The 21159-nt window shown below is 40.5% G+C and overlaps 1 protein-coding gene across 3 annotated transcripts in view; it reads right to left on the bottom strand.

Moving 5' to 3' along the window:
- LOC101604841 (lysosomal Pro-X carboxypeptidase-like) overlaps positions 1-21159 on the bottom strand; it is a 62832-nt gene that overhangs the window by 7622 nt on the left and 34051 nt on the right. For all 3 annotated transcript variants that reach the window (XM_045145944.1, XM_045145943.1, XM_045145945.1), the window contains exons 4-8: positions 19545-19726; positions 18787-18944; positions 16888-17057; positions 1809-1970; positions 392-579 (exon numbers count right to left, since the gene is read on the bottom strand). In XM_045145944.1, the coding sequence (XP_045001879.1) occupies positions 392-579; positions 1809-1970; positions 16888-17057; positions 18787-18944; positions 19545-19726 (860 nt within the window). The remainder of the gene's footprint in view (positions 1-391; positions 580-1808; positions 1971-16887; positions 17058-18786; positions 18945-19544; positions 19727-21159) is intronic.

The raw sequence follows: 21159 nt of genomic DNA, 5'->3' as shown, positions 1-21159 counted from the left end.
TCCAGCCCTACTTAGCATTTAAAAAATAATAAAATGCTTCATGTAGTAGTTGGAAGAGGACAGAGTGAGCACTCCAAAAGTACCTATTGCATAAATATGGAAATTTTCTTACAATTAATACCAATAGTAGCAATGACACAAACTGAGGACAAAAGACATTGTTTCACTTTGTGCTGGAGAGTTTTTAATATAATTTTGTTGCGGTTGTCTTTAGCAGTTAAACATATTGTTTATATACAAAACTGTCTCTTGGGATAAGGAAAACAAGATAAGTACAGCTATTGCATGCTATATTGCTTTACTGTCTGACATTTTTCCTGGCTCTATTTTCTCAACCATTATACAACTATCTCCATCAACCAAAGTTCCTCTTGGGACCAGCAAAGCTCACCTGAAAACAATGTTTGTGTGTGAACTGATGTTTCTGCCACCATACATGGTAGTGATCCACGAGGGCCTTGGTCTCACTCCCCACTGGCTATAGCACTCATCAGAATATTTCTTCCAGTCCCACGTGTGGGGTTCAAACATGTCCTCAACACCATCCGTACAAAAGGGCAGGATTATTTCTGTGCAGGACTAAAAAAAATCAGGAAAGAATCCAGAGAAAAAATGAGGCCCAAAGAGATAAATTATCCCAAGCCATTCTGTGGGTAAGTATCAAGGGTTGAGCTCCAGTAATTGAGCTCTAGTACTCCTGCTCCTTACTCCCCTCCCAAACAAAGTGGGCAGTACCGGGCTGGGGAGATGGCTTAGCGGTTAAGTGGTTGCCTGTGAAGCCTAAGGACCCCGGTTCGAGGCTCGGTTCCCCGGGTCCCACGTTAGCCAGATGCACAAGGGGGCACACGTATCTGGAGTTCGTTTGCAGAGGCTGGAAGCCCTGGCGCGCCCATTCTCTCTCTCTCCCTCTATCTGTCTTTCTCTCTGTGTCTGTCGCTCTCAAATAAATAAATAAAAAATTAAAAAAAAAAAAAAGACAGCCCTCTTCCACTGAACTCTTTAAAAAAAAAAAAAGTGGGCAGTACCATTCACCTGCACTGCAGGCACACGCCTTTAATCCCAGCACTCGAGAGGCAGAGGCAGGAAGATCACTGTGAGTTCAAGGTTACCCTGAGACTACAGAGTAAATTCCAGGTCAGCCTGGGCTAGAGTGAGACCCTACCCCCAAAAAAAATTGCACTCCTCATTCCTAAAAGCTATGGAATTTATATCTACAGGTCTATTGGACATTTGTTTAAGAGAATAGTGTAAGTAATGTTAATGAAATCTTAAAGGTCATAGAAAGGCACGACTGAGAAGTCACAGAAGTTAGGAGTGTGCATTCGCAAATGGCTTTCCTTCACATGTACGATGATATTCACCCTCAAGACAACTCTGGAAGAGAAACATCATCTCTACAGGTCCTCCTGTACAGATAAAGGAATAGAAACTCAGGGAGTCAAATTAGACTCCTTTTATTTCCATCTTTTATGTGTTCATGAGATGTTTCCTTTATAGAAATTATTAAGGTCTGCTGTAATGTTAATTTACAAATATTTCTCACCAGGCTGTATTTGATGGTGAGATTATGTATTATTTACCTTCATGCATTTGAAGCATTGAACGGAACCTAATAAATGATAAGCATGCACTATGTATCTGGTGATGATTAAATACATGAATGAATGAGGAAAGAAAGAAGCATGTCCATATTCTCATAACGTAATATAACAGAGGGTCCAGGTGAGGTGCTAAAACCTATCTGGTCTGTTATGGCCCCACCATATACTTGAAGCATACATTCTACTCGGAAAATTATACATGCTTACCTGGTAGGCCCAACTCCATGTTCCCAGGTTGGCAATTGTTTCTGAGATATCCATGCATGTTTCCCCACCTGAGTAATTATGGTACACATTCAAAGCTTGGTAAAGGTTGTGCAACAGTGCTCTATCAGATACATTGGGATTTTTCAAGTACCTGCACACTACCTAACATTTTAGAGAGATAAAGGGAGAAAAAGTCAGATATAAATATAAAATTAAAGTTTAATAACACACAGAAGAAACATGATCTTAATTTGATCATTCTTAATTTTTTAAAAACATCTTAAACCTCTAGCTGAAAGTAGGCATGGTCTCACATGCTGGTAATCCCAGCACTCTGGAGGAAGAGGCAAGAGGATGGTGAGTTTGAGGCAAGCCTAGGTGACATAGTAACTTCCAGGAAAAGAAAAAGAAGAGGAGGAGAAAAAGGAGATAATAATAACTGGATTGCTTAAAAATTTCCCGCTTAACTATTTTTCCCTTCCTAAACAAATCTTTTTGTTATTTTTTATTTTTATTTATTTATTTGCAAGGAGAGGGAGTGAATGGGCATGCTCTGGCCTCCAGCCACTGCAAATGAACTCCAAATGCATGAGCTACTTCGTGCACCTGGCTTTACATGGGGACTGGGGGATTTAACTCAGGTCGTTAGGCTTTTCAGGCAAGTGCCCTAACCACTAAGCTATCTCTCCAGCCCAAATAAATCTTTAGAATCTCCCTGAACTACAGAAATATGACAGCCATTCGCAGGGTGTGCAAAGCCCGCCTATCTACCACTCTAGCTGTCTTCAGTCATGCCCTTTGCTCCAGTCCAGTAAAATCATTCCCCATCACACCAAAGGCTTTCCTTCCTCTATGCCGCCATTTAACCTCAAAGCCTTTCCCAGTCTCCAATGCTGGGAGTGGCGAGCTAGCTCATCATTTACCATGCTCAGCTCAAATAGTCCTTCCTCTGTGAGGTCATCTTTGCCTAAATTTCCCAATCTGGAAGAACAGGACCCATTTTCTTCTTAATGCTTCCACTCTTCCCTGCACTTATTTATGTCACAGCCTCTAAAACAGCTACACTGCTCTCACCTGATTTCAGAATGTCTCCCTCACTGCTTAACTAAATGTTTTCTGAATGATGATTATTTTTACCAAAATTTATTATGAAAAAATTTCTTATGAAAAATGATAACAAGTTCCAATATCTGTGGTGTTAGCAGAAGGCTATCATGTAGCTCACAAATTCCCATTACTAGCCTGAATAATTAGGGCCTAAATTCTAGCTCTGAAAATTCTAGACAATACTTGATATTAAGAGTAAAGATAGACACTGACTAAAAGATGCACAAGGAGCTTTCTTTTTATATACGTTTTTTTTTTTTTTTTAGTTAGTTTGAGAGCATGAGAATGGGTATACCAGAGCCTCTCGCCACTGCAAACAAACTCCAGACACATGTGTCACTTTGTGCATCTGGCTTATGTGGGTACTGGGGAATTGAACCTAGGTCCTTAGGCTTCACAGGCAAGCACCTTAACTACTAAGCCATCTATCCAGGCTCACAGAGTGTTTTCTACTATGTAGAAATACTCTATCTTTTCATAGGGGCCCAAGTTACATAATAAATGATAAAGTTAAATTTGTATATTTTACTACATATAGATTTTAATCTCCTCAGAAAAGACACATAAACAACTACTGAATTCTAAAGTTTAATGGTATCAAATTTTATTTAGGGTAAGATGTCTGTAGCTTACTTTAAATGCATTTAAAGATGGGATGGGTAAAAGGATTGACAAGTGAATATATGTAATAAATAAAAGAGCAAAAACTTATTTCTAGAACTTATATGGTAATGGCTAGGAGTGTTGCTGATTGGGACAGTATTTGCCTAGCATATTCAAGGTAAGTTTATAGGTGTTTACTGTCTAATTATTGCACCTTTTCCGCATATTCAAAATTTTTTATAATAAGCTGCTACAGAAAATTCAGAAGCAATGAAATCATAGCTGAATCAAAGTAATAATAATAAGACTTACTGATTATTAATCCTTTTATGAATATTTATATCTGTTAATTTTCAAAAACATCTCTCCTAAAAGATTGATTACTATACACTATTTGGTCTGGAGGAACCTATTAGGTTAAGTCATTTTATTCAAGTTCACCAGCTAGCAAATATGAGGATTGAAATTTGTCCCTAAGTATCTCTCCCTACTAAATAAATATATATCTTCTCCATAATGCTCTACAGACTAGAAAGTGTCTCTTTATGAAAATACAAAGAGCCCCAATGGCAAATGCTAAGTTCACATCAACATCTTGTCAGGAATTCCTTTCCCACTATATATGGGAACAGATATATACAATAGGCAAGTTCTGACCAAAAAAGAGATTAGGCCAAAGAAGGAGCCAGAAGGGAAGGAGAGCCCATTTATCCCACCTCAGAGAAAAATTCTGGGCAGACGATACGGCCTGGGGTGGGGATATTTTACCAGTCAGGAAAGGAAGATAGAGATGTTATAAGAAGTAAGAAGCTCTAAACAAACCCAGTCACTCATTACAGCTCTACCTAGGACCAGCTTGTAGCAACAGCATCTTTTAGGAGAGAAAAAAGGAAAGAGAGTAATGAAATATAGGGAAAATTCTTTGCCTCTCCCCAAATATATTCTACATGACAATATTTCTATGGATGACTAATTGGTAATTTGTAAAAGAGCTCTTAAATAATTTTAAGAAAGCCTATATTCACCAAATGTGAACAGCTTTCTTTAATGAAATATATCTCAGAGTCTTTAACATGTTCAGTTGCAAAGTGACTACCCCCCCCCAAAAAAAAATGGTGCTTGTGCTGGAGAAATGTCTTAGTGGCTATTGTGTTTGTCTGCAAAGCCCAAGGACCTCAGTTCAATTCCCCAGAACCCACGTAAGCCAGATGCACAAGGTGGCACATGCATCCAGAGTTTGTTTTCGGTGTCTGGAGGTTCTGGCATGCCCATGCCCATTCCCTCTCACTCGCTAACTCTCTCTCTCTCTCTCTCAAATAAATAAATAAATATTCTTTAAAAATGGTAGTTTGATTCAGGTGTCCCTCATAAACTTATCTATTCTGAATGCTAGCTTCCCATCTGGTGGCAATTTGGGAATTGGAGCCTCCTGGAAGTGATGAATTACTGGGGATGAGCTTATGGATGCCATAGCCAGCTTCCCCTTGCCAATGTTTGACACACTCGCCTGCTGCTGTGGTCCACCTGATGTTGGCCAGGAGGTGATGCCCACCCTCTGCTCATGCAATCATTTTCCCCTGCCATCATGGAGCTTTCCCCTCAACTCTGTAAGCCAAAATAAAACCTTTCCTCACACAAGCTGCTCTTGGTTGGGTGTTTTCTACCAGCAACATGAAGCTGATTGCGACACTAAAATTGGTACCAAGGAATGGGGTCATTGCATGACTATGAGGCTTTGGTCAATTGGAACTGATTTGAGAGAGGAATGTGTAAGAATTTTAAACCTTGACATAAGAGATACATTGCTGTAAGTACAACCTGATGGACTATTCTTGTCAGTGCATGGATTGTGAGATTTGGCTTATGAAGGGAAGAAAGAACTTTGCTGGGACTGGTGTAGAAGCAGTTTATGTGAGACACTTGCTGTGTTCTGCTTGCCCTGTGTCCCTAGAACTTGCGTGGGGTTGCATTGCATAGATATGATGTGAGCAGAGGGATGTTACACAGAAAGAAATGAAATCTTTGGGTCAAAACGGCTGCCCATTGAGATTGGGCCAGCTGATTTGCACTGGGACTTCAGAAAGAATACAGCCTTTTTCAAAGCGTCCTGAATTCTGAAAGAGATTTCCTGCTTCTCAAAGTCAGTTTTATTCCCACCACCCCAAGATTAACAAATCGGTAGCCCTCCTGGTACTATGGAGTATAGCAAATGCAGAAAACAAATTTATTGAATTTGAAACATGGCTTTGTTTTTAGGATATGGCCATGGACACTATAAAGCAGGCTTGTTGGACTACCTGCAGGAGACCAAATGGAGCCATGTGGGTGAACTGTGGGTTGCAGTGGAGACCCAATGGAGATGCCAGGACTATGGGATGGCTGCCAAGGAGAACTGTCAGCACCAGATGAAGTTTTCCTGGATTGTAAATACCCAAGCTGCAGGGGCAGAATTGGAACTCCAGAGACTAGTCACTGGTTAGAACCATCAGACTTAAAGACTTGTCACTGGTTACAGTTGTCAGACTTGGAGCTACAGAGTTTTTTTTCCCTGTTTGCTTTTTTTTTTTTTTTTTTTTTTTTGGTTTTTCGAGGTAGGGTCTCACTCTGGTCCAGGCTGACCTGGAATTAACTCTGTCATCTCAGGGTGGCCTTGAACTCATGGCAATCCTCCTACCTCTGCCTCCCAAGTGCTGGGATTAAAGGCGTGCGCCACCACGCCCGGCCTCCTGTTTGCTTTAAACCTTGTATTTCTTTGCTATGCCCAATGCCATCTTTTGCAGTGTGAAGGCTTATTCTGTGCCATTACAGGTTTTCTTTTTTTTTTGGGGGGGGGTGTAATAATGGCTCAGGTAAAAGACCTTGAACTATGGTGACTTTTAAAAAGATTTTATGTATGTATGTATGTATGTATGTATGTATGTATGTATGTATTTATTTATTTATTTATTTATGAGAGAATAAGAGAAAGAAATAGTCAAAGAGAGAAAGAGAATGGGCATGCCAGAGCCTCTAGCCACTGCAAACGAACTCAGATGCATGCACCACCCTGTGCATCTGGCTTATGTGGGCTCTGGAGAATTGAACCTGGATCCTTCAGCTTCACAGGCAAGTGCCTTAACCACTAAGTCATCTCTCCAGCCTGTACTATGGGGGCTTTTAAAGTTGGACTGAATGCATTGCATTTTATATCATGCATGGATATTAGTTTATGGGGATCAGGGATGTGGTGGTTTGGTTCAGGTGTTCCCCATAAACCTATGTGTTCTGAATGCTAGCTCCGCAGCTGGTGGCAATTTGGGAATTGGAGCATCCTAGAAATAATGTATTGTTAGGTGTGAGATTATGGGTATTATAGCAGCTTCCCCTTTCCAGTGTTTGTCACACTCTCCTGCTGCTGCTGTCCACCTGATGTTGGCCAAGAAGTGACGTCCACCCTCTGTTCATGCCATCATTTTCCCCTGCCAAAATAAACCCTTTCCTCTCACAAGTTGCTCTTGGTTAGAAGTTTTCTGCCAGAAATGCAAAGCTGACTGCAACAGTGCTGTACATCAATGCCTATAACAATTTTTTAGAAATGCTGACTGTAGAAAATTCAGAAAATGTAATATTTAAAATTAGATGTACCTTTAAAAAGCTCTGGGCTAGAGAGATGGCTCAGCAGTTAAGGTGCTTACCTACAAAACCTAATGACCTGGATTCAATTCCCCACTACCCTCGTAAAGCCAGATACATACATCTGGAGTTCATTTTCAGTGGCAAGAGGCATTGGTGTAACCATTCTATCTATCTATCTATCTATCTATCTATCTATCTATCTATCTATCTATCTATCTCTATCTATCTATCTATCTATCTATCTATCTATCTATCTATCTATCTCTGGTTTTTCCTTGTGTGTGTGTCTTCTCTGTATCTCTCTCTTCTTGCAAATTAATAAATACATTTTGTAAAAAGTTTTGAGAGGGCTGCAGATATGGCTTAGCAGTTAGGCATTTGCCTGCAAGGCCAAAGGATCCTGGTTCAACTCTCCAAGACCCATGTAAGCCAGATCCATAAGGGGGCACAAGCATCTAGAGTTCACTTGCAGTGGCTGGAGACCCTGGCATGTTTTCTCTCATTCTCTCTCTCACCCTTTCTCTCTTTCTCTCTCAAATAAGTAAATAAATTAAATATATAACTTTTTACAAAGCCTTGAAAAGCTGATTAAGATTGCTCGGTGGACCAAGGGCCTGCTGTGAAAGCATGAGAACCTGAGTTTAGATCCCCAGAATGCATGTAAAATTCCAAGTATTGCAGCACATACCTGTAATTCCAGCACTGGGGAGGTACAGACAGGGAATCTCTGAGGCTTGCTAGCTAGATCATCTAGCTAAATTGGTGAGCCCTAGGTTCAGTGAGAGACCCTGTACCAAAGAATAAAGTGGAGAGTGATTGAGGAGAACAACCAATGTTGACCTCTGGGATCCACACACATGTGCACATGTGTGCACATACACCTGTACATACATACAAACACATACACACACAGATACCACACACATGTACTTACATGATAAAAAAAAATCTGTGAGGCAGTAAGCATATGGCATGCTCATGTTTAGGATACACATGTGAAAACAGAATTGAGCTAAACTAAGAGTGTCACAGACCTGCTGCAATTAAAGCCATAGGAATGGCAGCTGAAGAACAATTAAGTCAAAACAGTGGGCTGGTGAGATGGCTTAGTGGTTGAGGCACTTGCCTGTGAAGCCTAAGGACACAGGTTTGATCCTCCAGATCCCACATAAGTCAGATGAACATGGTGGTGCACACATCTGGAGTTCATCTGCAGTGGCTAGAGGTCCTGGCACGCCCATTCTCTCTCTCTCTTTCTCTCTCTCTCTGTTTCTCTCTCCCCCTCTCTCATAAATAAATAAACAGCAGTGTTTTATTTCCTTGAAAACTTTATTATTCTAGACAAATTGACAACTACCAAGCATTTGCATAGCACTTCTATCTGAACATGACTAAAGAAACATGGCAATCAGAAATACTCAAGGCAAGATGGAAGCCAGGAATCAGTCACAGGATACATTACACTGCTTTTTGCCAACAGTTGATCTGTATTTTTTTTCTGATTCTGGACACCCACAGCAGACTCAGCAGTTTCCAGGCAGTAAAAAGCAGAATGGATGCACTAGATGCAGAGAAGAGCATTGCGCTCAAGCCCAGTGTGGTGAATGAGGCGAGGTACAATGCAAGCTGGGCAGGAAAAAGGAGGGGCTTGACGAACAGTACAAAAAAAAAAAAAACCTGACCTAAACCTCTGAAAGAGAGCACTAGTAAAGTGTGTGTGACTCACATGCTGGCATTAGCTCCCTCAGAGCTGGAACACTGGGCCTCTGTTGGGCAGAGAAAAGAGTCCCCATGAATAGTCATTTCTCCAAAGAGCAGTTACTGTCACTCTTTAAAAGATACAAGCATGGCTGGAGGCTGGCACTAGATGACAGCACATGAGTCTCAGCAGCCACAAAATAACATAGACAAAATCTTGGCCTCTGCTGAGAGAAATCAAACACCCGACTAAGGGCAGCTTTGGGCCCCCCTTCCTTGCAGGTCAGTAGATTGTCTTTGGAGGACTGGGTCCAATTCTGATTCACTGACCCTTAAGGAGGAATCTGATATGCTTGAGAAATTCAGAGGCAGGCTGGAGAGATTGCTTAGTGGTTAAGGTACTTGCCTACAAAGCCTAAGTACCCAGGTCTGATTCCCCAGAACCCATGTAAGCCCGACGCACAAGGTGGCACTTGTGTCTAGAGTTTGTTTGTAGTGGCTAGTGGCTAGAGGCCCTGGAGTGCTCATCTCTCCCTCCCTCCCTCCCTCCTTCCCTCCCCCCCCCCCTCTTCTCCCTTCCTCTCTCTCAAAGAAAAGAAAAAGAAATTATTTAAAAAAAAAACCTGAGCCAGGCATGGTGGCACACGCCTTTAATCCCAGCACTCTGGAGGCAGAGGTAAGAGGATCACCATGAGTTCGAGGCCACCCTGAGACTACATAGAGAATTCCAGGTCAGCCTGAGCTAAAGTGAGACCCTACTTCAAAAACCCAATAAATAAATAAATAATTTTTAAAAACCTTAAAAGAAAGAAAAATTCAGAGGGGAGCTAAGAAACAGGCTAAGGAGCAATTTAACATTACTCATTTGGAATATTCCTGGCCTTTCATTGTTGCAAATAAAGCTTTATATCCCTATGGTTAAATCTTTTCACATAGCCTTAATAATTCTAAGATAATTTCCTATAGGAAGTACTGGTTCAAACGAAACAAACATTTTTAAGATCTTTGTTAGATCCATAGTAAAGAAGTACCAATCTGCATATATACTATTTAGAAGGCCCACATATCATTTAATTTTTGCTAAATATTTGCAGGTTAATTATGAGAATTTTACTATAGATAGTTCTAAAGTTTTGTTTTTTTTTCTAACTCAAAGATTCTCTGAGTCCAAGTACTGGCCCCTAGCATGCAAAAAAACACAATATCCATCTATGTACTTTCTCTGATGATAAAGTAAAAAATAAAAAACACCAAAGTCATCATGAAAAGGTAATTCAGCTGGGCATGGTGGCGCATGCCTTTAATCCCAGCACTCCGGAGGCAGAGGTAGAATCGCCATGAGTTCAAGGCCACTCTGAGACTACATAGTTAATTCCAGGACAGCCTGAGCTAGAGTGAAACCTTACCTCAAAAGAAAAAAAAAAAAGAAAAGGTAATTCAAAAACTACAGCAATTCAAAAGGAGTTGTATACTTTTTTCAGACAGCTGTTATAGACACAGAACAGACAAGTCTTCAGTTGAAGTTGCATCATATGAAATGAGCATGGGGCTCACAGCTCTAAGACCAGCACTTGGCAGGCTGGGGCAGGAGAATCACCTTGGGTTTTAGGCTAGCCTAGGCTACGAATTGTGTTCCAGGACAGCCTAGGCTATAGAGACTTTGTCTCAAAGAACCAAACCAAATCCATAAATAAATAGCTACACTGATAATTCAAACATGGGTGAATATTGGCAATTTTGGTACAACCTCATATGATTCTTCAACTTACCCCTAATAATCTGCAGATATTACCATTTGATCAGGGTAAGCATTTGGCCTGTTAATTGTTTACTGAGGGGCCGTGGTTTAATAAGACAGTAAGGGAAGGGCCCCTGACAATTACTTCTGTTCAAAATATTCAACACTCAAGGATCCTCTGTATTATGCTACTTATTTTGTGTGGCTTGTGCCACCGTTGTTTTTATTGTTGTTTTGTGTGTCTTGTGTTGTGATTATTGTTGTTTTGAGGGTTTTAACAAATTGCCCAAGTTGGCTTCAAATTAGTGATCATGCTTCAGCCTCATAAACAGCATGGATTAGTCACCAAGCCCAAATTTCATGCTTACCTTCTTAAACAACATTTTAAATTCTCAGATTATAGTTATGTTTTTGTAATTGATTTCCATTTGGTAAAAACTTTAGATTCTGTTGCTGCATAAAATCAAAAGAATTTAAATATGCAAGAGTAAGAAGGAAACTAAAATAGTAGGGTAACAGGAATTGAAATGGATAGACTTGATTCAGTTTCTATTTCTGAGTAGGAAAGCAAACACTCAGGAAATGCTTTAAAAGAACATTAGAAGGGCTGGAGGGATTAGCTTATCAGTTAAGGCACTTGCCTGCAAACCCAAAGGATCCAGGTTCAATTCCCCAGGACCCACGTAAGCCAGATGCTCAAGGTGGCACATGCATCTGGAGCTCGTTTGCAGTGGCTGGAGGACCTGGCATGCCCATTATCTCTCTCTCTCCCTCTCCCTCTCTCTCTCAAAAATAAATAAATATAAAAATAGTTTATAATGGGCTGGAGAGATGGCTTAGCGGTTAAGCGCTTGCCTGTGAAGCCTAAGGACCCCGGTTCAAGGCTCGGTTCCCCAGGTCCCATGTTAGCCAGATGCACAAGGGGGCGCACGCATCTGGAGTTCGTTTGCAGTGGCTGGAAGCCCTGGCGCGCCCATTCTCTCTCTCCCTCTATCTGTCTTTCTCCCTGTGTCTGTCACTCTCAAATAAATAAATAAAATATGAACAAAAAATATTTAAAAAAAATAGTTTATAAAAGAACATTGGGGGTGTGTTTTAAAGAGGACATAAGGGGTTCTGGAGAGATGGCTTAGCAGTTAAAGTGCTTGCCTGCAAAGCCTAACAACTCAAGTTCAATTCCCCAGTGCCCACATAAAGTCAGATACAATGGCACATACATCAGGAGTTTTTGTTTGTTTGTTTGTTTTATTTTGTTTTGTATTTTTGCAGTGGCTGGACGTCCTGACATGCCCAGGCATTCTTTCTCTCTGTCGCTCTCGCTCTCACTGTCACTCTCACTTTCACGATCTCCTTGCAAATAAGTAAATAAATAAAAATATTTTAAAAATACAAAAGAGTACATAAGGGGCTGGAGAGATGACTCAGAACTTAAGGCGCTTGTCTGCAAAGCCTGATTCCCTAGTAACCACATAAAGGTTGATGCATAAAGTGGGACATGCATCTCGAGTTTGTTTGCAGTGGCTAGAGACCCTGGCATGCTCGCTCGTGTGCTCTCTCTCTCTCTCTCTCTCATTGTAAATAAATTTAAATATTTTAAAGAGTACATAAATTAGCTTGAAAGACAGGCATGGGAGCACGCACCTGTAATGCCAATGCTGGGGAGGCTGAGACTAGAAGATCACAAATTGCAGGCCAGCCTGGGCTACCTGGCAAGGCCCTTTCACCCGACAAAAGAAAAAGTGTAGAAAGTACATTTGTGCAACTGATTGGATCTGCACCCAAATATTGAGGCTCTGCCCTTTGAACCCACATATACCACAGAAAGTAAAGATAATGATTTGTTTAAAAGCGTTAAGTGTCCCTAGCAAGGGGGATATGCATTTTGAATAAAAGAAAAGGGGGAGGGCAAAAATAAATTTTTAAAAAGAAGAAGATAGATTGAAAAAAAAAAAAAGACCAATCTCCTTTACAGAGCATGGTCCATCCACATTAGAAAAGGGATTAAGCAGATACATTCAGCTTTTAGAACAGATTTTCTTTCTCTAAGGCTTCAATACCCCTCTCACACTCACTCAGATAATCACATTAGTTTTGTCATTAAAAGCTCCCTTTTCATAGAATGCACCTAAACCGCTTAAACCACCCAGAGAGGTTGCATACATTATCAAACACCAAGACAAACGGAAGAGATTGTCCCTTTATATCTATGTCTTATTATTTCACTCTGTGTGTCCACATGCTCAGAAGACTAAGCCAAAACGTTTGATAGACTATCAACTAAGAAATGATTCCAAAATCAGCTAACTTCAGGTTCCTTTAAAACTGCTCTAAGGAATGAACAGCCAAAGGACAGAAGGGGTTCTATTTCCCTTTTCTCTCCTTTCTGGTGTTCTGCAGGCCAAGTCCATGATTATTTCTGCATGAATGTTGCAGCTTCTGTTAACAGTAAACAAAAGCAAATGGAGCCTGAATGTGCAAAGCCCAAAGACAAATTAGAAAGAATGATACATGAATTGATGTGGAAAGTGACATTTAGTCTCTGCTCACAGAATCCCCAGTACTGTACAAGGTCCAGACAGATTGGAAATCGTCTGATTTTTTTTTTCCATAACCCAAGTGTTACAATTTATCTCACCACTCTAAATCCAAGTTAGAGACTCAGGAAAGCCCTGCCGTCTGTCAGCCCCTTAAAGAGGAGGAAGTGTATCAGAGGGAGGAGGAGTTTTGGCTAAATGGAACCATCCAAGTGAAAGAGCAGTCCCCAACTGGGTAGTGTTCCAGGGATTAGCGGGTTGGGAGGACAGAGAGGAGGTCAGGAAAGAAGAAACTGAATGGGCAGTGAAAGAAAGTGCTCTGGAGCTCAGCTTGGGAGGGGGATGTGATGGAAACATTCCCAAAATTAAGTGGAAAGCTAACATAGGAGGAAAATGGGGACTGGGTGATGGAGGATTCATTCTCAAACCAGAGGCAAGAGGAGTTACTCTTGGTGGAAGGTGCATGCTGGAAACAGAATTATAAATGTGTTGTTGAGCAATCGAAAATTCCTTCACATCAGCTGAAAGTGTGACTGCTGGTACAGGCTTGTCTAGCAAGCGCAAAGCCCTGGGTTCTATCCTCAAAGCCCCTTCCCAAAAAGGAAGTCCTTGATATGACAAGAAAAAGAATGACTTTGATAAGAAACAACTGAAGGCAATGACAAGAACTAATCTTGGGAAAAAGAAATACAAAGTGATCATAGGAGAAAGACATAAATTTATTGTGACTTAAAAAGAAATGTCCAGGGCTGGAGAGATGGCTTAGTGGTTAAGCACTTGCCTGTGAAGCCTAAGGACCCGGGTTTAAGGCTTGATTCTCCAGGACCCACGTTAGCCAGATGCACAAGGTGGCGCACACAGCTGGAGTTTGTTTGTAGTGGCTGGAGGCTCTGGTTTGTCCATTCTCTCTCTCTTTCTCTCTCTCTCTCAAATAAATAAATAATATTAAAAAAAGAAATGTCCATAATGTATATACACAAAAACATTTGTAAAGGATTGTAATAAATTTAAAATGTTTGAGCTGGGCATGGTGGCGCACGCCTTTAAACCCAGCACTCGGGAGGCAGAGGTAGGGGGATTGCCGTGAGTTCAAGGCCACATGAGACTACATAGTGAATTCCAGGTCAGCCTGAGCTAGATGAGACCCTACCTCAAAATTTAAAACATATGCATTTTAAGTATACTCTGTGAGTTTCAAATGATTTGAAAGAGTGACAGAATATTTATTTACATGTAAGGCCCAACATAGCTCAGAAGGAACATTAAAATAAAGAGAAAATATATTCTAAATCATGATAAGCCAGTTAAAACTAAAAAATCTTATTAAATGAGGTCCACTAGTTGCATTTATAAATAAAGTATTACAGACCATTTTATTCATCTACAGAAAACTTGTGGCTGTTACCATGCTTCTGCTGCAGAATTGAGTCACTGACAGAAGTCACATGGCCCACAAGGTCTGAAATACAGTTCTTTTTAGATAAAGCTAACCAATCCCTGCTTAAAGTAATATGAGAATTTCCCATTGTTTTAACATCTGAAAACCCATTTGATCTTCATGTGGGAATACAGATGTGCTTTAAGTCTCACTTTGTATACCAATGGAATACAGAGCTAACCCTGATATTTGTAAAAATCCAGGATTTTTACATGAGAGACATGAGCTGTTTTCAATAACTATAATTGAGCTTGGTGGTACAGGTCTATAATCCAAGCACTCAGGAAACTGAGGCAAAAGATTAGAGGCCAGACTGGGCTTCATAAGCAGTTCAAGACCACTCTGAGCTACTAAGTGAGATCTCATCTCCAAATAATAATAGCTATGTATTATTCATATCCTATTTAATTTGATGCACATTTTCTTCTAGTCTGTCCAGTGCAAGGTACTCATTGTATACAGAAATAAAAGTAACTCTGATTGCAACTGGATTTGTTTCATTTCAACTACAATGTCTTAAGCACACTGTAGATTTTTTTCACTTTTTTTTATTGACAACTTCCATAATTGTAGACAATATCCCATGGTAATTCCCTCTCTTCCTCCCCCCCACCCCCCCTTTCCCCTTTGAAACTCCACACTCCATAATATCCCCTCCCCCTCTCAGTTTCTCTTTTATTTTGATGTTATCATCTTTTCCTCCTATTATGACGGTCTTGTGTAGGTATTGTCAGGTGCTTTGAGGTCATGGATATCCAGGCCATTTTGTGTCTGGAGATCACATTGTAAGAAGACCTACCCTTCCTTTGGCTCTTACATTCTTTCTGCCACCTCTTCTGCAATGGACCCTGAGCCTTGGAAGGTGTGATAGTGATAGATTTAATAGTTCAAATGGACAGTAGAAGTCAAAGTGCTTTTGAAACCTGGCTCTTATATTAATTACCAAGACAGTTTAGTGGTGACAGTATCCTGACAGTAAAAACAATGAATGTCCTTGAGCCTTTGCTTGCAGTGTCCACTTTGCTAGAGGTCACAGAAGGATCTGGCTTCTCCTTCTCTTTCTGATTAAAGGAGTTCCCACCTTAAACTCAGCCTGAGCCTCTCTCTAGAGAGGAGTTACCCTTTCCAAGAAACCTGCTTGTCAAGGCTGGTCAGTTCTGCCCCAATCTAGAACCTAAAAAAAAAAGACCAAGCTTGGGTCTCTAGGTGGGCTTTTCTGTTTCCAGAAACCCCATCCTGCTGTACTAGAGCCTTGCCTGGCTTCTTCTTTCCCCTAAATTCTTATCCAAAGTCTAATAAAAGGTCTCTAAACTTTACTCTCTGATCTGTGGATTTAAATTCTTTGAATTCATAAGACAAGAACCTGGAGTCCACTGAGTCAGTGGCAGTTTTGTGTGATGGTGACAGCCTAGCACCGTAACTCCTGGGTTAAGGCCTAACCAAGAACCTACAGAGACTCCATCACACCAAACTCCCAAATTATTGCCAAGTAAATATGCATTTCAGCACCCAGTCCAGCTGTGGCACCAGTAATATTCTCAAAGTATAAACTATCCTTTGCTTTTAAATCAAAAGGGAAATTCTTAAGAAAATACTTACAGAAGAGTAAACACAATAAATAATATGGATATTAAAAGAATCTTAAAAATTACAAAAGACCTTAAATTATGTACGAAGTGTTCTTAGATTTGAAAAATAACCTAAAATTGATATATCATCTCAGGTTGTCTTCACATCCATTATTTTATTTGGTCTTATAACCTGATATAGCTATTGATATCATATTCCTCTAAGGACAGTTCAGGGAAGAGGAGCACCTTGCCTAGGATCATACAGCTGGGAAGTAGCAATTCTGGGGCAAATCTTCACCTTCAGGGTCTGAGAAGGTGATCTTTCTACTCTGCTGCTGAGCATGGGGATCACCTTCCATGGAACATGTAGAACCAGAATTCTTTAGCAGCTCACTGAATCACAGTACTATGGTAAAAGCTGCCATTCTTGGAGCATCAACAATGAATTGCATAGATCTGGGCAGCATACATACATCAGCAAGATTGAATATACTCCATATGCAAAACGTCCTATTAACAACAAGTATTAGTCTTACTTCTCATTCATATAATGCTATAGTTGATGAAATTTATCTCCAGTTCGCAAGCGAGGAAACTGAGGTTCAGAAAACTGAGATCATATGTCACATAATCAGAAAATGGCTGAAGTAAATATTCCAACCCAGATTTGAGAGCTCCATAAAGCCCCTATGTCAATGGAATTTCTCCTGATGCTGAAAAGTCAGAGAAGACACATGAAAAGTATAAAAAATAATGAAAAGATATTTCCTGTTACCTTCAAAGGCCATGCAGGCAGAGGCTTTAAAAAGTTAGATGCATATGGATAGTTCACCATGGCCAGATTCACCCAAGTCTCAGAGATCCAATTTTTCAAATGTTGGATGTCATTATAAGTCAAGGGGGTACACAGGTGAAGGGCTTTAGTTAGCCATGGTAGACCACTACCTGGAGATAGAATGACATAGTGTAGGAACCAGAAAGTGCTAGCCAACAGAAATCTTTACAGATTATTTATTCTTAACTGTTTTACAAAAAAATCATAATTTATGACTTCTCCAAAATATTTTCAACATTCAATAATCTATTTTAAAACAACTAGATCATGCTGGAGAGATGGCTTGGCATTTAAGCGCTTGCTTATCAAGACTAAGGACCCCAGTTTGAGGTTCAATTCCCCAGGACCCACGTTAGCCAGATAGATGCACAAGGGGTGCACGCGTCTGGAGTTCCTTTGCAGTGGCTAGAGGCCCTGGCATGCCCATTCTCTATCAATCTATCTGCCTCTTTCTCTCTCTCTCTGTGTCATTCTCAAATAAATAAATAAAAACCAAAAAAAATTTTTTAAAGACTAGATAATTCCATGATCCACAAAATCATGGAGGTTACATTTCCCCAGATTTCTTACAGAGAGAAAGCGGGAGGGAGAATGGCAGAAAGGGCATCCTGATGCTGTAAATAAACTCCAGATGGATGCACCACTTGTGCATCTGGCTTTACGTGGGCACTGGAGAATTGGACCCAGGCCACCAGGTTTTGCAAACTAGTGCCTTTAACCACTTAGCCATCTCTACAGTCCCTAATTTCTCATTTTAATAGAACATTAATGGAAACAGCTACGTAAAACAAGTGGATGTGTCTAATATATGTATCTAACATTAACAAAAGACAGCAGGAAAAATTACATAGTATGCAATTCCAAGTATAAAACAATTTAAGAATAAGAAAATCTAAGTATGGTTCAAGGAGTAAGTATAGTCATTGGGTGAGTGGAGTGGAGTGACTGAGAATGTCATCAGGAGATTTCTGATATGTTGATGTTATTTTCTTATTGACCTGGATGCCAATTTCACCAAGTAATTCTTCATGCTATGTGTTCTGATTCTGTTATTTTCTGTATGCATATTGTGCTTTAACAAAATGTGTGTTTTAATAAGTGGAGCTGAAAAAAAAAAGTGGAGGGCTGGAGAGATGGCTTAGCAGTTAAGCGCTTGCCTGTGAAGCCTAAGGACCCCAGTTCAAGGCTCGATTCCCCAGGACCCACGTTAGCCAGATGCACAAGGGGGTGCACGCGTCTGGAGTTCGTTTGCAGAGGCTGGAAGCCCTGGCGCGCCCATTCTCTCTCTCTCCCTCTATCTGTCTTTCTCTCTGTGTCTGTCACTCTCAAATAAATAAATAAATAAATAAATTTTTAAAAAAAGTGGAGCTGGGGCTGGAGAGGTGGCTCAGCGGTTAAGGCATTTGCCTGCAAAGCCAAATGATCCAGGTTCAATTTCCTAGTGCCCATGTGAAGCCATATGAACAGGGTAGAACAGGTGCGTCTGGAGTTTGATCACTCTGGATAGAGGACCTTACTTGCCATTTTCTCTCTCTCTCTCTCTCTCTCTCTCTCTCTCTCTCTCTCTCTCTCTTATTCCCGCTACCAACTTCCCTCCTTTCCTCCCTCAGGAGGCTGAGGCTGAGGTAAGAGGATCACTATGAGTTCAAGGCCATCCTGAAACTACATAGTGAAGTCCAGGTCAGCCTGAGCTAGAATAAGACTCTACCTTGAAAACCCAAAAAATGTGTGTGTGAGAGCAAGTATGTGTGTGTCTGTTGAAGAAGTGAAAGTTTAAAACAAAAAAAAAAAAAAAAAAAATTTAAGCACTGTAAATCCATTCTTTTAGGTAAAGCTTACCAATATTTGAGAGTCGGTTAATGGCACCCCAGGATCTTTGGACACTCTCTGAACATTTTGGACCACTAATCTTAAAATCTTTAGTTACAATCTTCATAAATAAACCACAAGGAGTCAAATCCTCAATGTGCCAGATAGGGGCAGAAGATGCAAGAGCTCTGAATGAAAGGAAAAATGGAAATATATAACTTGGGCTGAAGCTAAAGCCCAGTTGATAGAGTGCTTGCCCTGGGCTCCAGCATCAGCACCCTATAAAACTGGGTGTGGTGGCACATTCCTGTATTTCTAGCACCAGGAGGTAGAGGCAGGAGGATCAGAAGGTCAAAGTCATTTTCTGATGCATAGAGTTTGAGGACAGTCTTGGCTACATGTGGCCAAGAACATAGAGAGAAAAAGGAAGGAGGGAGGTGGGAGGGAAGAAAGAAGGAAAGAAAGGAAAGAAAGGAAAGGAAGAAAGAAAGAAAGAAAGAAAGAAAGAAAGAAAGAAAGAAAGAAAGAAAGAAAGAAAGAAAGAAAGAAAGGAAGGAAGGAAGGAAGGAAGGGAGAGGGAGGGAAGGAGGGAGGAAGGAAAAGAAAAAAATCTAACAAGTTTAAAAAAGCAACAGACAACAAAAATGAAGAGAAAAATCTCATAGCTGTAAACAAGACAGAAACCATAAATGACAATACATGAGAATGGAGCATGATTTATGCAAAATAAATCTAGAAGTTTGTCTTTCTTATTAAGAAGAACTCATATCTAGCATGCATGCACTTACCCAACTACTATATGAGGGTATTTCATCCTGAACCAGGCTGCAAGCACACCACCGTAAGAGCCCCCGATGGCAATGACAGGTTGGTTTTCAGCTCCCGGAATTGTTCTTTTCAAGTGTATGATTAACTCTGCATAATCAGCCAGCGCTTGTTCTGATGTCAGAAAATTCAAGTGTTTGGAATCCTAAAGAAAAAATCCAGGAACATAGGTATAAAAGTTCACATAAGAGTGGCTTGAGCATAGCATAGATCCAGAAATGACACCCAGTCAGCACATGTTTTTCTTTAAATGGAATTTCCAGGCACTTGAGCTAAAAGACCCTGTCAAAGCAACAGTAGTGCAAATTTCAACAACTTATGAAAAATGACTTTAGCTGTGTAGAAAAAAATATTCTGCAAAATGTTACTTCGTTTTTCAAAGATATAATACAAAAAGTAAGACCAAATACATATTTAAACACTAAAGCTACTGTTGTTAAAGAGCAAAAGGCCTATTAAATCTAGAGGTTTTGCCACTTTGATTCTGGCTGTCATAGTTTTAATTTTGTCAAAATATCTGGCAAGATGGCTCCTTGTTAAAAGTGCTTGCTTGCAAAGCCTGCCTGCTTAGATTTAATTCCTCGGTACTCAGGAGTGCTACTTTGAATGACTGTCTCCGATAGATTCAGGAGTTTATTAAAGCTTGTGACTTATTAAATTTCCAGGTGCCTGGCTGGAGGAGGTATCACTATGGGAAGATCCTTGGGTCTAGCCCAAAGGTATGAGGGCAGATTTGGAATTCTAACCTAAAGGTGTGCAGAGTGCTTGAGTTCTGCCTGGGGTTTCTGGAATGGGCTTGCTTACAGCTCTCTCTGCATGGACCTGTGAAAGGGGACCAGCTTCTCCCACCATTATTGAACTTCCACTGGATCTGTAAGTCAGAAATAAATTCCGGTCCTCCTATAAACTGTGTCTGGTTTGGAAGTCTATCCCAGCAACATGAAGCTGACTTTGACACCACGTAAAGCCGATACAAAATGTGGCACATATATCTGAAATTTATTTGCAGTGGCAACAGGCCCTGGAGTACTCATATTCTCTCTCTCTCTCTCTCTCTCTGTATTATATCAATAAAATATTTAGAAAGAAATAAAAATTATGTTATGATTCATAATTATTTTAATTTATAAAGCTCTTTATATTTATCACCAAAATAACACATTTGAAAAAGAATATTTTTTTAATTTTTTTAATTTATTTATTTGAAAGCAACAGACACAGAGAGAAAGACAGATAGAGAGAGAGAGAGAGAATGGGCTCGCCAGGGCTTCCAGACTCTGCAAACGAACTCCAGACGCATGTGCCCCCTTGTGCATCTGGCTAACGTGGGACCTGGGGAACCGAGCCTCAAACCGGGGTCCTTAGGCTTCACAGGCAAGCGCTTAACCGCTAAGCCATCTCTCCAGCCCGAAAAAGAATATATTTTTTTAATTTGGTTTTTCAAGGTAGGGTCTCAATGTAGCCCAGCACAACCTGGAATTCACTATGTAGTATCAGGCTGGCCTCAAACTCATGGTTATCCTCCTACCTCTGCCTCCCAAGCGCTGGGATTAAAGGCAGGTGCCACCACACCCAGCT

This window comes from Jaculus jaculus, chromosome 3 (assembly GCF_020740685.1).
Source record: "Jaculus jaculus isolate mJacJac1 chromosome 3, mJacJac1.mat.Y.cur, whole genome shotgun sequence".
Taxonomy (NCBI): domain Eukaryota; kingdom Metazoa; phylum Chordata; class Mammalia; order Rodentia; family Dipodidae; genus Jaculus; species Jaculus jaculus.
The sequence above is the reverse complement of the archived record's forward strand: the minus strand, read 5'-3'. Positions and strand labels throughout refer to the sequence as shown.